This window comes from Stegostoma tigrinum, chromosome 11, assembly GCF_030684315.1.
Source record: "Stegostoma tigrinum isolate sSteTig4 chromosome 11, sSteTig4.hap1, whole genome shotgun sequence".
NCBI lineage: Eukaryota > Metazoa > Chordata > Chondrichthyes > Orectolobiformes > Stegostomatidae > Stegostoma > Stegostoma tigrinum.
The window spans coordinates 36,383,733-36,398,078 of record NC_081364.1 but is presented as its reverse complement, the minus strand read 5'-3'; the positions used below and the strand labels follow the sequence as shown (position 1 = coordinate 36,398,078).

The window sequence follows — 14,346 nt, the reverse complement described above, 5'->3', positions numbered from 1 at the left end:
CTGTCTGTGGTGAGAACACTTCAACAAATCATTGGAAGGTGTTGCTCATCCATTAAGGCATAACACAAATGCATTAGAAGAGAAAGGGGGTTTAGCCAATCTTCTTGACCTGACACAACCTGTCCATCTTCTCTCCCACCTATCTGCCCCACCCATCCCACTGACCAATCGCACTACTCCCTACTTACATCTATCTATCACCATCCCACCTACCTTTTCCAGTCCCATGCCCCCTCTCTATTTATTTCCCAGGTCCCTCACCCCTCCCCATTTCTGAACAAGAGTCCCAACCCAAAATGGGATGCTGCCTGGTCTGCTGTGTTCTTCCAGCTCCACACTGTCTTGTCTCTGACTCAAGCATCTGCAGTTCTTACCATTTCCTTGGCCAAGATAATGTAGCGTTTTTACATCTCCTAATATTGACTTCAACCTTGATGATATTGATAGTCTATTTGGATATAATTTCACAGACATCTCATTTGCATACAGATATGTTTCAATCCATTCAGAACGGATGCTTACGATGTTTTTGGATGGCGTTGAACAGCAAGATCCCTGCCTGAAATTTATATCCAGCAGTTATGATCACCTGGAGAGTAGCTCCTGCCACTGTTAGTGAAACAATTATTTCAGGCCTGATAGATGATCAAATGCTGTAACTTACTGTTATCCACAGCTCAATTAATCTCTAATCACTTCCAATGCTGAAGGGTTTTTAGCAAATCTGATTAATTTTGATGAGTTTTTTTTCTTTCAAAAGCACGCAGTGATCAAGCATGTTTGCTTTTAATGTGTATCAATCATTTTAGAAGGACTAAAGAAATTACAAGATCACAAAATCTTTTCCAACTTATTTTTATACCAACATTTATAATTTTGCACAAAACATTCTATGTGTGAACATTGATGGGTACTTAAAATACATTTCTATTACCTTCCACTTAAAAAAGCTGCCCCCCTCGTTTTTTTCTTTTCTCCTTTTATTTTTCCCAAATGTGTTTCATTTTTTGCTAAAAAATAATGAATGCTTCAACTAGTGTTACCCAAGCTGAGAATTCTTTGAGTTGACACATTTTAGACTGAAGTATCAAAACTTGAGTTTTAATAGGCCTCAAACAAAACAAGCTATAATTAATCACCAACAAAATTAATCAGTGTTATAATCAGTCAGGAAAGCTGTAGATTTAATTATTTTACTGATTCTTCAGTACAAGAAATATGCTCAAAATACATTCCTGTCAGCCAAGAGAGCAGGATCTATAAAGAAAAGTGTGTCATAACATCTCCAAACACCCCTAGTGTGTGCAACATATTTTTGGGGGTAGAAGAGCTATGTGAAAATAGGCGCATGACACCCAATTAGAAACAAGCTTCTAGAAAAGCTTCGACAAATACACTTACATGTAATGGCTTCCAGAATTAGATTCCCATTCTCGGTTGCATAGAACATTACAGCACAGTACAGGCCCTTTGGCCTTCGATGTTGTGCCAACCTGGTTGGACGTTATTGCAGAAGTTTTTATTCCACAAAATTTGAACTGAGAGACTTTGACATGTCAGGTGCCTAATTTACAAAACATGACGGTATCACATGTCAAGCAGACATCCCATAATACAGAAATGATCAACCAATGAGAGTCACCTTCCCACAAATCCCCTGAAAGTTAAATAGGCATTTCTAAATTGTTTTTGTGATGGCACAGAGACAGAAAAATGACATTCCCACCATATACTCTGGGCGACTCAGGATGAATTTTTCAAAATGGTATGGATAAGGTGACCTTATTTTTTAATTCTCAAGAAAACGTGAAGCTGGAGAACGTATATATTCTCTGTGGAGTTACAAACTCTCCACAAATATTGCATCCAACAAAAATGCCGGACAGCATACTATGCCTGCTCTGGGTCTAGCCATATTCCAAACATAACAAGAAGGGTAACAAAATTGTTATATTCCAGCCTATCTTGTCCATCAGAACATCAAAGTAGAAAGTTGGGTTTGCTGCAATAAATATAAATAATTCTAATAAGCTTTAAAATTTAGTTTGGATATTGATTGGCACAGAAAACTGTTACCATCCGAATAGATGGCAGCAATGAATTTGACATTTCTCGCTTTGCGTCTGTACCAATTATTCCCAAAGTACCAGCTCCAGAGCCTGCAGCCCAAGAGAATGCACTTGATGTGTCTTTATTGCTGAACTGCAGATGTTACTCATGAAAATGCAGGCTGTAAAACATGTATTTTAAAATGTGTTTTATGATTTTGAATCTCAAACAATCACGCTCCTTCCTTCTGCTTCCAAAGTGACATAATCGAATGATGGCAAAAGAAACTGAGAAAACATTAAATATTATTTCCTACTTGGCTGAAGAAACTTCTGTTAAAGATTAATAGCTTTGTCCAAAAAAATAATGTGGATGACTTTGATCCACTACTGCCTTGCAGAAAATTGCTCACTTAAAGTTAGCTTTACATATTTTCACGAGATGCATGGGTAGTGTTAAAATGTTATGATTTTTAAAGATAGAAGAATTTGGAATAGGATATGTGCTTGGTTTGAGATTTACAAACTGATGTGATAACAAGTAGTGCGGAGAGTCACACAATAAACTCTCATTAAGAGTTCTCAACAATGCAATTTTTTGTCAAAGTTCAGAAATGGATCACAGGCATTCAAGATGAGTTCTTGAGAAAACAAACAGAATTGAGGCTTTTTTCTAAAACGGCAACAAATTTTGTGAAAATGTCAGATGTTAAATTATGATCAAAAGTCACTAAACTGTTTTTTTATAAAACTTTCATAATGCATGTTCTGATCAAAGCTTATTTTATTAACGGACAAGGCAGATACCAGACAGAAGCCTGGTCTGATTGGTCACATTTTGATTGGTTTTGCTTTCACTGAAGTGTTCTCTTGCTGAAACACATTCACAAAATATTATAGATGATGAAATGTGAGGCTGGATGAACACAGCAGGCCCAGCAGCATCTCAGGAGCACAAAAGCTGACGTTTCGGACCAGGCCCTTCATCAGAGAGGGGGATGGGGTGAGGGTTCTGGAATAAATAGGGAGAGAGGGGGAGGCGGACCAAAGATGGAGAGAAAAGAAGATAGGTGGGGAGGAGAGTATAGGTGGGGAGGTAGGGCGAGGATAGGTCAGTCCAGGGAAGACGGACAGGTCAAGGAGGTGGGATGAGGTTAGTAGGCAGGAGATGGAGGTGTGGCTTGGGGTGGGAGGAAGGGATGGGTGAGAGGAAGAACAGGTTAGGGAGGCAGAGACAGGTTGGACTGGTTTTGGGATGCAGTGGGTGGAGGGGAAGAGCTGGGCTGGTTGTATGGTGCAGTGGGGGGAGGGGACGAACTGGGCTGGTTTTGGGATGCGGTGGGGGAAGGGGAGATTTTGAAGCTGGTGAGGTCCACATTGATACCATTGGGCTGCAGGGTTCCCAAGCGGAATATGAGTTGCTGTTCCTGCAACCTTCGGGTGGCATCATTGTGGCACTGCAGGAGGCCCATGATGGACATGTCATCTTAAGAATGGGAGGGGGAGTGGAAATGGTTTGCGACTGGGAGGTGCAGTTGTTTACTGCGAACCGAGCGGAGGTGTTCTGCAAAGCGGTCCCCAAGCCTAAGCATATTATAGATTTGTTTGAACAATAAATCAAGTTTATTAAAAATGAAATGAAAGTAAAACTTAATCGGCTGAGCCATCTACTTATAACACAAATTCAAAGATGTTTAACTACATAGTAAAAGTATATTCCCATTCATACTAAAACAGTTCTTTATAAATTGAAATGAAACAAAACCGCTTTGAACCATATCCAAAACGTCCCTTGGTACAGTGTACAAAATACCAATTCTCCATCAGTAACAGTGGAGTCTCTGTACCTAACACCTCGGTCGGTTTAAATCACTTGTGACTTTAACATTGAGGCTAGAATTATGGATAACTTTTTCCGGGACCTATTACACTTAAAAGTGGATTTACGTAACTGTGACACGGGCTTGTCCATACACCTCTGGTCTTGGACTTTACGAAATCTTCGCTTTCATATCACCTATCTCATTATATCACTTTCCTTTCCCATGAGCATTCCCCTGTCCAGCCATATTATTCAAAGGGCATCACTAGACAGCTCCACTCCACATACAACTTTTCTCTCTTTATCTCTGTTGTATCCTTTAAGTTGAAAAACAAACAACTTTTTCCTGAACCCGTGCTTCTAAACTTAAGCTTGTTTATCTTTTTTGATCATAAAACTGTTTAATTCTGAAGCTCGGCTTCAAAACTTGTTTCAAAATAAATTGCCATGATGATAGAAATATTGGAGTTAATAATTAACTTCAGACACAAAATTCAATCAACTCAAAAACTGGAAACTGAATTTTACAATAAATAACACAGACACACGCACGCACACACACACACATATCCCACAGTCTTTCTGATTTTTCTTATAAGATCAAAATTATGTCTTATCTTAGGGATAAATTATAGCTGAGTCTACACTCCTATAAAATGTTATTAGTTTAAATCAACAAATCTCCCAATGACACAATGAAATCACTATTTTCAGTGACTGTAATTCTTCAGCTGACCATAATTATAAATCATTTTAAATAAAGCATCTAATTCTTATTAGCTATAAATATATGATGATCCTTGTACTTACTGGAAGAACATATGTGTACACGTTTGTGTGATACATTATAAGTCATTTCTATAAGTGTGAAATTAATACCAGATTTTTAAAACACCTACACCTGTAACTTCGGTGTTTATACTGCTTGTTCAGGAAAGCATGAAGAGTGTTAGCTATAATGTTTGAAACACACCAATGATGAAACATTTCTGCGTTTATCTTGTATAAAAGATTGTATTAAACATAAAAAGAGGTCCAAGGTTTATTGTCTGTGGGAATTTTTTTTCATCTTGAAAGAAATGCATATGAATAATCACTTGGCAAAACAGAATTTGAGTATTGCAGTAAAACAGACACACAGCAATCATCAAGGTTCACACGAATGCTAAGTTTCAAAGGAAGAAACAACTTATGTTGCACAAGAAAGGGATGGTGGCTGCTTTACAAGTTGATTCTGATTGGTCGAAGCACTGCCATGGAGAATGCACCAGGGAGCTATTGTTCCCATGCTTTGTTAAATTTTAAAAGAAGATATGGTGCCTGGAACTCTTCAGGGGCTCACAACCTGGCTCATTCATGCTTGCTAGAAGCTACACATCTTCATATACAGGACTTAGTGCAGTGGCAAGGGAATGGAAATGGCTTCAGAGAGCAGAAATTTGCTGTCCTCCCTCAGGAAGCATTTATCCTTCCACTCTAGCCATTCCATCAGTTTTCTCTCCCAGTGGGGTGATTCTGTTTGGAAAATCTGATATCACATGGAAGGGAAGTGGCTCAATCTGAGTTGAGTCCACGAAGAGACCAAGGCGACTGAGACTATCCTCTCAGATTTCCTGGTTGCTGATGACAGTGCGCTAGCCAACAGTTCATAGCTGCAAATAAAATGCAGCTTGGAACGGTTCTATACTGTACATAACAACTTTGGTCCAAAAATCAGCATAAAGAAAACTGAAGTAATGTACCACCCCCTTCATGAAAGTGTTATTGAAATTCCAGGAAACTGTTGACAGTGGCTTATTTCACTTATCTTTGCAGTCCGACAAATTGTCGATGTTAAGGATGATCTTTAGCAGAGTAACTCAACCTTCCAATCTGAAAAACTAGACAACACAGCAACAGTATTACGCTCTGTTCAAAGCATTCAAGAATGCATTCCCGCAACATGCCAACCAACACAACTATCTTGACCTGAGCAATCTTGGAAAGCATCTGAAGATCAGGTGATTCAACAAAACACCAGAAAAGAAGGTGCTCACTTCAGCTGGCATGCTATGCACCACAGCAAATCAAGACAGTCATGGCTGAGTTGGGCTGATCACATTGTCAGAATCCCTTACCAAAGTCTAATTTGTCTGGAAAGTCCGAGTCTGGAGTTCACTCATGGTGGTCAAAGAAAGTGCTACAAGGACACACTTGAAGATTTCACTTTGGATTTTGATGATGACTTGGACTCTTGGGAGCAGGCACGGTCGAAAAAAAAAGGAGTCTATTATTCCTGGAAAGCACACGCATTGCAGTATTGGGACAAACTGCAAGGACTGGAAATCCTGAGCCAACAACTTGTCCAAAACTCGATCACTTACAATACTCTTCTCTATTTGCCACAGATTCTCATGGGAGAAGATCAGACTTAGCACTCACTTATGTACCCATTGGAACCCTGCCAAACCCCTGAATGATCAACATATACATTTCATCTCAAACAATAAAACCTCCGTTTGTGCAGCTGCTATTCTATGCAGTTCAATTATAGCCCAGACTGCACATGCCAATTTCACAATGGTGTAGACCACAGTATGGAGTTCAAGGTCTGAAACTGTTTGAGGATATCCTCCAATGAAATCTTCCCCAATGAAATGATTAACCATGTATTTTTGTTTGTAACTGCTTCACTGTATCTCAACTGGTGTTCAGTTAAGTAGGAATACAGTGCAGTGGTATTTTAAATTTAAACTGCTTTTCAAGCTGCTAGGCAAAGCCCAGGATGAAATGACTCATTTAGTTTTGTTTGTAAAAAGATAATGATTACTGAGCATTTTGTTAAAAACCATATATCCTCTGGCTTCTCTGTGAGCAGGTTATTTTACATTGACAAGAAACGTCTCTATGAGGCCAGAATCTTAACTGTTTACAAAATACAATTGCTGATAAAATTTTATATTTAAATGAATAGGCTATCAGAAAGTTCTCTAGAATAACTATGGATACTGTTATGTGTAAAACAGGTGTGACATACAGAACAAAAAATATGTCCCCATTTTACTTCTATAGTATTACAATTGGATATTCGCTGGCATTGCTCATCACTAAGTGGGAAACTTATATGATATGTGCAATGTATTTAGCTTCTAAATATTACCAGCTGATCTCTCATAATGTTGCTCACGGTGAGTAGAGGCTTATGAATGTAATTAGGGTGTTATTGGGAAATAACATATTATTCTGTTCAGGGAATCTGCTGAGACATGTGATGCTAAACAGGTGAGACTATTTTTTCTGCAAAATCATCCAATGGCTTATTTTAACATACCTCCCTCGGAATGGCTAAATTGAGAGTGGTTTTTTTTTACTTTTCACTCTCCTTGGTCTTCTCCTTCACCCTGGAAGTCCCCCTTTTTTCCATTTCCTTCAAGAGATCTTCTTCTTACTATAGTGATTGGAACTAGATGGATCTAATTGACTATGAGATCCTTGATTGGGATTGTTAACCTGGGCCAAACAGGAAGCCGTGGCTGACTGATATAAACAGGGGTTCAGGTACTGACTCTGAGCTGGCTGGCCACAGTGTCCTGCGCACATGTAAATCAGGGGTGACTTGGTGACAGGATACCTGCCTTTTGTGTAGCAATGTCATCTTCTGGTTTCTTTCTTTTTGTTCCTCCTCATGTCTCTTACGTTCACAGATGTTCTTTGCTCCACTCCAAAACTTGTCTCTTCTGAACTATTTTACTCTATTTCTATTAATATATAACTTCTCTGTCACCAAGCCCTTCATTTGCTTCTTTCCACAGTTGTCTTTCTGTTTCCTGGGTATTTCCATGCACATTCCGATAAGTGAATGAAAACTGACAATAGTCAGGATGGCAAGAGAAAATATTAGATTGTTGAAATACTTCAGACTGAAGGAGTGGTGGAAGCAAACAAATGGAATTAAAATTGAAAGAATGAAACGGCAGGAATGGCTAAGTATTTAGAACATGTCAGAGTTCACTGCAATGCTCTGAAATATCCCAAGTGGCAAAAAGGCTCTTGAAACCAACGAACAAAACTGTAAATGGGAAAGCCTGAAGAATATAAATTTTAAAAGAATATGTAAGTTTCAACAGAGGGAGAAATACTAGCAGTACAGTATCAGCAGCATCCTGAACCAGAAGGAGGGAAAGCTAATTATGATTGCAAATAGCACTTTGTTTCATAGTTTCAAATGAAGATCCAATTATTATACCCACTGTTGGAACATAGGCATGGACTGAAACAGGGTTATGAAATGGAATAATTAAAGATGGTTAATATGAAGATGAAATGCCACCTATGCAAAATCTATAATTATCATAAATAAGATTAAGTGCACGCAGGAAGGTAGACTATCTTCTTCACACTCTTGCATTTTCTTTTCTTACCTCCAGATCTCTTAATTGACATTTTTTATTCAGAGAGATTTCAATTTTCAGAACATTATGAGAGAAGATCTGATACTCTGGTTTTCGGTCTGGCCTCAAAGGAATCATGCACCAACTATGTGTCGTATAGTGCTTAAAAACTGAAAGATATCCAGAGGTCCTAGTCCATTTAATTTTCCTAAGTTCAGCATCTCAGGCCAGTTGTGTCTCCATCCAGGATCCAAAATGTGCTGCTTTCGGTCATTTGAAATTCCATTCTACGCCATTTACACTGAGTTCAGTGCTCAAGCAAAGAAAAAAAAATCTTCGTCACTGTTTCAATCACTTCGGAGTATCTTTACATGATATCCATCAATTTGGGGAGGTTACACAACATACACACCTCTAAACTAATGATTGAAACAATAAATAGCACAGTGAATAGTGATTAAGGCAATGAACATATTTAACTTTCAGTCGCAACAGGTTAAATAAAGCAGAACAGTGAATGAAATTCAGACTGATTCCCAAAATTAACTTTTACATTGACAGAATGGGAATCATCCACATATTATCTCATCCATCCACAATGCCTTCAGATGAACTCGAGCTGATTGAAATAAGTTAACCAAAAAATGATTTTGAAGTTCTCCGGCAAAAAAAACTGGTACACATGCATCTCTGTAAAAGTTCCTGGAAATTAAAAGAGACAAAATAGCCCTGAAGATAAATGGCTTGAACCTCTCACATCGTCAGATCCGACAGAATTTTTCAGGCATATTTGTGACAAAGCAAGCTGGGCCATTTTCCTGATAAGACGAACATATGATAATCCTACATTTACCCTAATAAGTTCCAGACAAAAGGTTCTGTTTTTCACAGCATATTCAGAAATTATGCGGCTCTGCATTATTACAGAAAGAAGAATGGGGCTTCAAATGGGAGACAGGTTAACAACGATATATAGCACTCCATTATAGTATAAGTATTACTGTGTAACAAACTAACTGATTTAAAGCAACTCGTCGCTTCAAAGAAGACAAACTAGCTTCTTGTAATATGTCTGAATTGCCTCTTGTTCCTGCTTTAACAGGCTACTCATGATATGTTATAAATTGGTGAACAAATTCTATTAAATGGTAATAGTCCCATTACAGGGCTATCAAAACTAAATCATTTACACAGGTTTCCTCTGCAAAAGAAAATATTCGTGCCAGTGTTAATGGCAATTTTTTTTTCCAAAGTTGCTTATCTGCAAATATTTTTCCTCAGATGCTGTTCACAAATGTCTTTTTTAAAAAAGAACAGTTACCATACATTTGTGTAAAAGCTGCTGCAAAGTAAGAAAATTGACTTGAAAATAATGCAAACTTAAATAGAAAAGAAAATGTTTCTTTCTGTATGAAGTAAGCTCTAGAACAAAACAATATATTTCAATTTGCAAATGCAAATTAAAGATTCCTAGCAGCTGCCATGATACTTACAGCCTGTGGTGATTCATCCTCTCTGACCTCTTTGCACTTCAATGCAGACTTACTGGCTGGTTGATCAGGGACTAAGGAAATCATATTTAATATGTACCTATTGGCACCCATAAGGAATCAAACTGATGGAGCCCAGGTATGATGTGGTGAAAGCCATTCAACAAACATCAAAATAGCTGTCACTCAGTCTGTTGTGATTGCAATGAGGTCAGCTGGGTGGGCATCATAGAATAAGAGTTCCTTGATTGGACCATATTAACAGCCCCAATCTGGGAGCCCTGGCTGACTACAAACAGAAGTGTCAGACATCCTGTTCCCTCTGAGAGCCATCTGGGAGCTGGATCAGTGTCAAGGACACCCCATGTGTAAGTAAAGGGTAACTTTGTGAGGAGATACTGGCCTTGTGGAGTTATTTCAAAGTTAACCATTGGCAAACTACAGATGTGCTTCAGGTGCCTGGATGAATCTAAAGGTGAGCTTCAATTCACCTTCCATCGTCTCCAGGATGATTGCAGTGTGCCCTCCTTTGCACAAGAGTAACATTTTAACTTGCAGGAAAATCAAAGTGCAGATTTCTCCAAACAACTATATACAGGAGGAGGAAGAACATGCTATGGTTAAGCCACCAGTAACAGCACAGATTACTGTCCAGGATGTGCTCATTCTTGAAAGTTTCATTTAGGTTCCACAAGTCCAACCATCTGAAAGGCAATTAGAAAAGTCATTCCACACCCACTTCATTTTTGGAATGCATCACCCAGATGTTCAGTAGAAGAGTGTTCAACTCAGGCATTCAAGAGGGCATTGGATGATTAATTTAATTTTTAAAAGAAGTTCAGAGTTCGGGGGAAAAGGCAGGAGTTTGGCATGAAGATAAAATACTCAGAGAATCGATGCAGACAAAATGGATTGAATGGCTTTCTTCAGTAACTTAACAATTCTGTGATTCTGTGACTTACCTCAACTCAAAATGGTCGTAGTGAAAATCAAGCATCTTTTTTGCATCTTTCCATAGCTATACACCAATTCCGGTCTTATCAAATGAAAAAGCAATAATGCCAGGTAACAATCAAAAATGACCATGACTGAAAGTAATGAAAACGTCCATATTGCCCAAAATTTAAGAAACATTAGTGTGGCACGGTGGCTAGTACTATTGGCTCACAGCACCAGGGACCCTGAATCAGTTCCACTCTCAGGCGACTGTCTATGTGGAGTTTGCACATTCACGCCGTGTCTGTGTGAGTTTCCTCCGGTTGCTCCACTTCCTTCCCTCAGTCCAAAGATATGCAGGCTAAGTGGAATGGCCATGCCAAGTTGCCTGCAGTGTCCAGGGACATTTAGGTTAGGTGGGTTAGACATGGGGAAATGTGGCAATGGGGGAATGAGTTGTGTTAGGATGCTCTTCAGAGAGGCAGTGTGGATTTATTGGGCTAAATGGCCTGTTTCCACACTGTAGGGATTCTATGATCTATTACATTCCATAACACACTCTCTTTCCCATGCTTTTACAATCAGTAGACTCTAGACTTTCTCTTTTGAGTACTTAGTTAATTCCTGGGATGTGGATATCATTGGCTAGGCAAGCATTTATTGTCTATCCCTAACTGCCCAGAAAACAGTAACAAGCCAAATACAGTGCAATGTATCTGGAGTCATATGTAGACCAGAGCAGATAAGAATGGCAGGTTTCATTTCCTGAAAGAATTTAGTGTACCAAATGGGTTTTTGTGGCAATTGGCAGTTTGCATACTTTGTGGTGGGTTTGTGGCAGATATGTTAATGAGGATGCTATCATGGAATAGACAGAGGATTGCGGTGAATTTTTGCTGACAACAAAATTTGAGGAGGTGCTCCAATTACGGTCAGAGTTGACAAGTCAAAGACTTTTGTGAATTCAAAAAAGGCCTTGTGCAGAAAATGTTGCTGCTCTTTGCATTTAACTTGAATTTGTCTTACAGTGAAGATATGTCCACTGTGCCTGCTAATGGTTAGAATCCATTGGGAGGAGGTGATGGATGTAGATTTTTTTTAATGACTTCCACTGTTGTTGAGAGGTAGTAAGTGTCTCGTGCTTGTTTGTCCAAACACTCAGAGGCTGAGCTTCAAGCGATTTTCAATGCATTCATGAAGGGATATTTAACAATGGGCTTTTAGTCTAAACATCCAGAAGATAAAGGTCCCCCATTAGCCTGCTTCCAATGCACAATATTGTCCCTCACAACTATCCATGGTTGGCCAATTGACATTGTGGATCAACTCCCACATCTCAAGATTTTCTTCTCAGTGAAGGCAGATATCCAAAACGAAATTCAACTTTGCCTCCAGTATGCCAGTTCAGCTACTGACCATCTCAGGAACAGAGTTTTTGACAAGAAATTCCTTAAAGTTGTCAGCAAGTTCAAGGTCTGCAGGGCAGCAGTGTTACCAACCCTCTTGTACGCGTCAGATACATGGACAAGGTCCAGTTACTGGAGAGATATGACCCGTGATGTCTGCATAAAACATTGCAAATCCAGGGGTGAGATAAGTGCTTCAATATTAGTGTTCTCTCTCACAGAACATTGTCCTCAGTATCATGCTAGTCATGCCAATCTGCTGCACTGCGCATGCCACATTCTCTGTACATCTGGTAATTCAAGACAAATAAAATCCCTACTTAGATTTGTCATGGCAAGCAGTTACCAGAAGGCTGGACAAAATACTTCAACGCTGAGCTTCTGGCATGTTGTTGGAATTTTACACAGCTAGGTAACTGGATATTGTTTCTTCACAATCTTGAATTATGCCTTATCAATGTCAGTCTGACCTTTTTGAAAGGTGAGGACTGGGTTTGTGGGGTTGCCTGGGCACAACTGTTTCAAGTTAACAAACAGAAAACTTTGGTGTCAGAGACAATGAATTTGATGGTTTCACTCCCTTTGGACATCTCTCATGCCATTTTGATTGTTACCACCTCCATACCCAACAGACATATTAATACCCTTGACAGTGTTTAGGAAAATAGTTAAACATGTGTCTTTTTCATCTTGCTTCCTTCTTATCGTGCGGCAATGCTTTCTTCCCCCAACAATACAAAGGCACATGAGACAAGACTGACAAATTTTCTTTTGCGAGTGAATATGAAGCCAACTGAAGTACATTTCACTGGTAAATTAATATGAGATTTATTTCTATTTCATTGCAAAAGAGGAAAATGATACTTAATGAGAAAATTATGTTCTTTCCATGACTACCTTGTTCTGCTTTGTCATAAAATGGGTCTTAGTTTCATACCATACCAGTTCAATTATTTCATTAACATTTTTGAATCAATGTTGGCAAACAGTTAAACAGCTAACAGGAGGATGAGGCTTAACAAATGTGTCCAACACCAACAATGGGGAATGCCAGCATATTAGTGCAAAAGAGAAGACTGAAGGATCGACAGCACCTTCCAAGCTAGCTACCACCTCAAATGACAAAGCAGCAGCTGCATGGGAACATCACAATCTGCAAGTTTCCCTCCAAGTTACACACTAGATTGACCTGAAACTATAACACAGTTCTCTCATTGTAGTTCAGTCAAAATCCTGGAACTCTTGGCACACTGAGTGTACTGATACCCCAACGGCTGCAAAGTTTCAAGAGGGCAGCTCACCACTATCAGCTCCAAGGCAATCAGGATGGACTTAAATGGTAGCCTTGCAGCGATGCCCAGATTCCATGAATTTTTTTTCAAGTAATTTGAAAGTCATGCTGTCAAGTCAAAAAGGATTGTAAATTCACACAGTCAGCGAAATTATGTTATCTTAAAAACATATTCAATAAAAAAAACTAATCATTTTTATCTGCAATACTTCCAAAACAGCAATTTGTCTCAGGCTCATCTCAAACAATATTATTCAATAATGCAGCAATAACCTGACCTTATAACCTTCCAGGTGGCCACGAATTTTCTCTTTTGGTACTTCTGACCAAGTGACTTTAATTAAAGTACTGTTCATGATCTCAACGGCAACATTCAAAGGAGCAGCTTCAGGAACTGTTGAAATAAGCACAGAACTTGTGTTAGAGATTCACAATGTCTGAAAACACGGAACATGCATTGGTTCATGAAATAAATTCCTTGAAAATTATTTGTGATGGAAGTTGAACACTGTGTTGAAAATAGTGAAATTTATATGATTCTCAGGTGATCCTGAGCACTCACATTGCCTTCAAACATTATGCCACAAAGTGCCTTGTGGAATTTTAAACAGAATATAAGTGTGAAGTTTTAAATATGTTTGACTTTTATCACTTCAGTCTCATTCATCTTTTGCTGACTACAATTACTTGTCTCATGAGACAAATTACTTCTATAACAAGCAATTACCAGAGGTACTGAGGGGTTAAATACAGATTTTCTTAAACTCAACTCCTGATTTACACTCTGTCAACTGCCTTAACTGGCTTGAACTGTGTGAGTTCATAAATAATGTTAAAGAGTATGTTTGTAACTAAAATTCATTTTAGTTTTCTGTATGACTTTCAATGAAAGCAAAGGCCTCACTAGTAACCATATCACGAGGCATCATTAGATGTTTTTAAATGAAAGTATTGCAAATTCCAGGAAATGTAACTTAGAATGA

General features: G+C 38.7%; 1 protein-coding gene across 14 annotated transcripts in view; it reads right to left on the bottom strand.

Annotated features, from left to right (window-relative positions):
- Nucleotides 1–14,346, bottom strand: part of chl1b (cell adhesion molecule L1-like b) — an 818,676-nt gene that overhangs the window by 187,350 nt on the left and 616,980 nt on the right. For all 14 annotated transcript variants that reach the window (XM_059649905.1, XM_059649903.1, XM_059649914.1 and 11 more), the window contains one exon: nt 13,642–13,757. In XM_059649905.1, the coding sequence (XP_059505888.1) occupies nt 13,642–13,757 (116 nt within the window). The remainder of the gene's footprint in view (nt 1–13,641; nt 13,758–14,346) is intronic.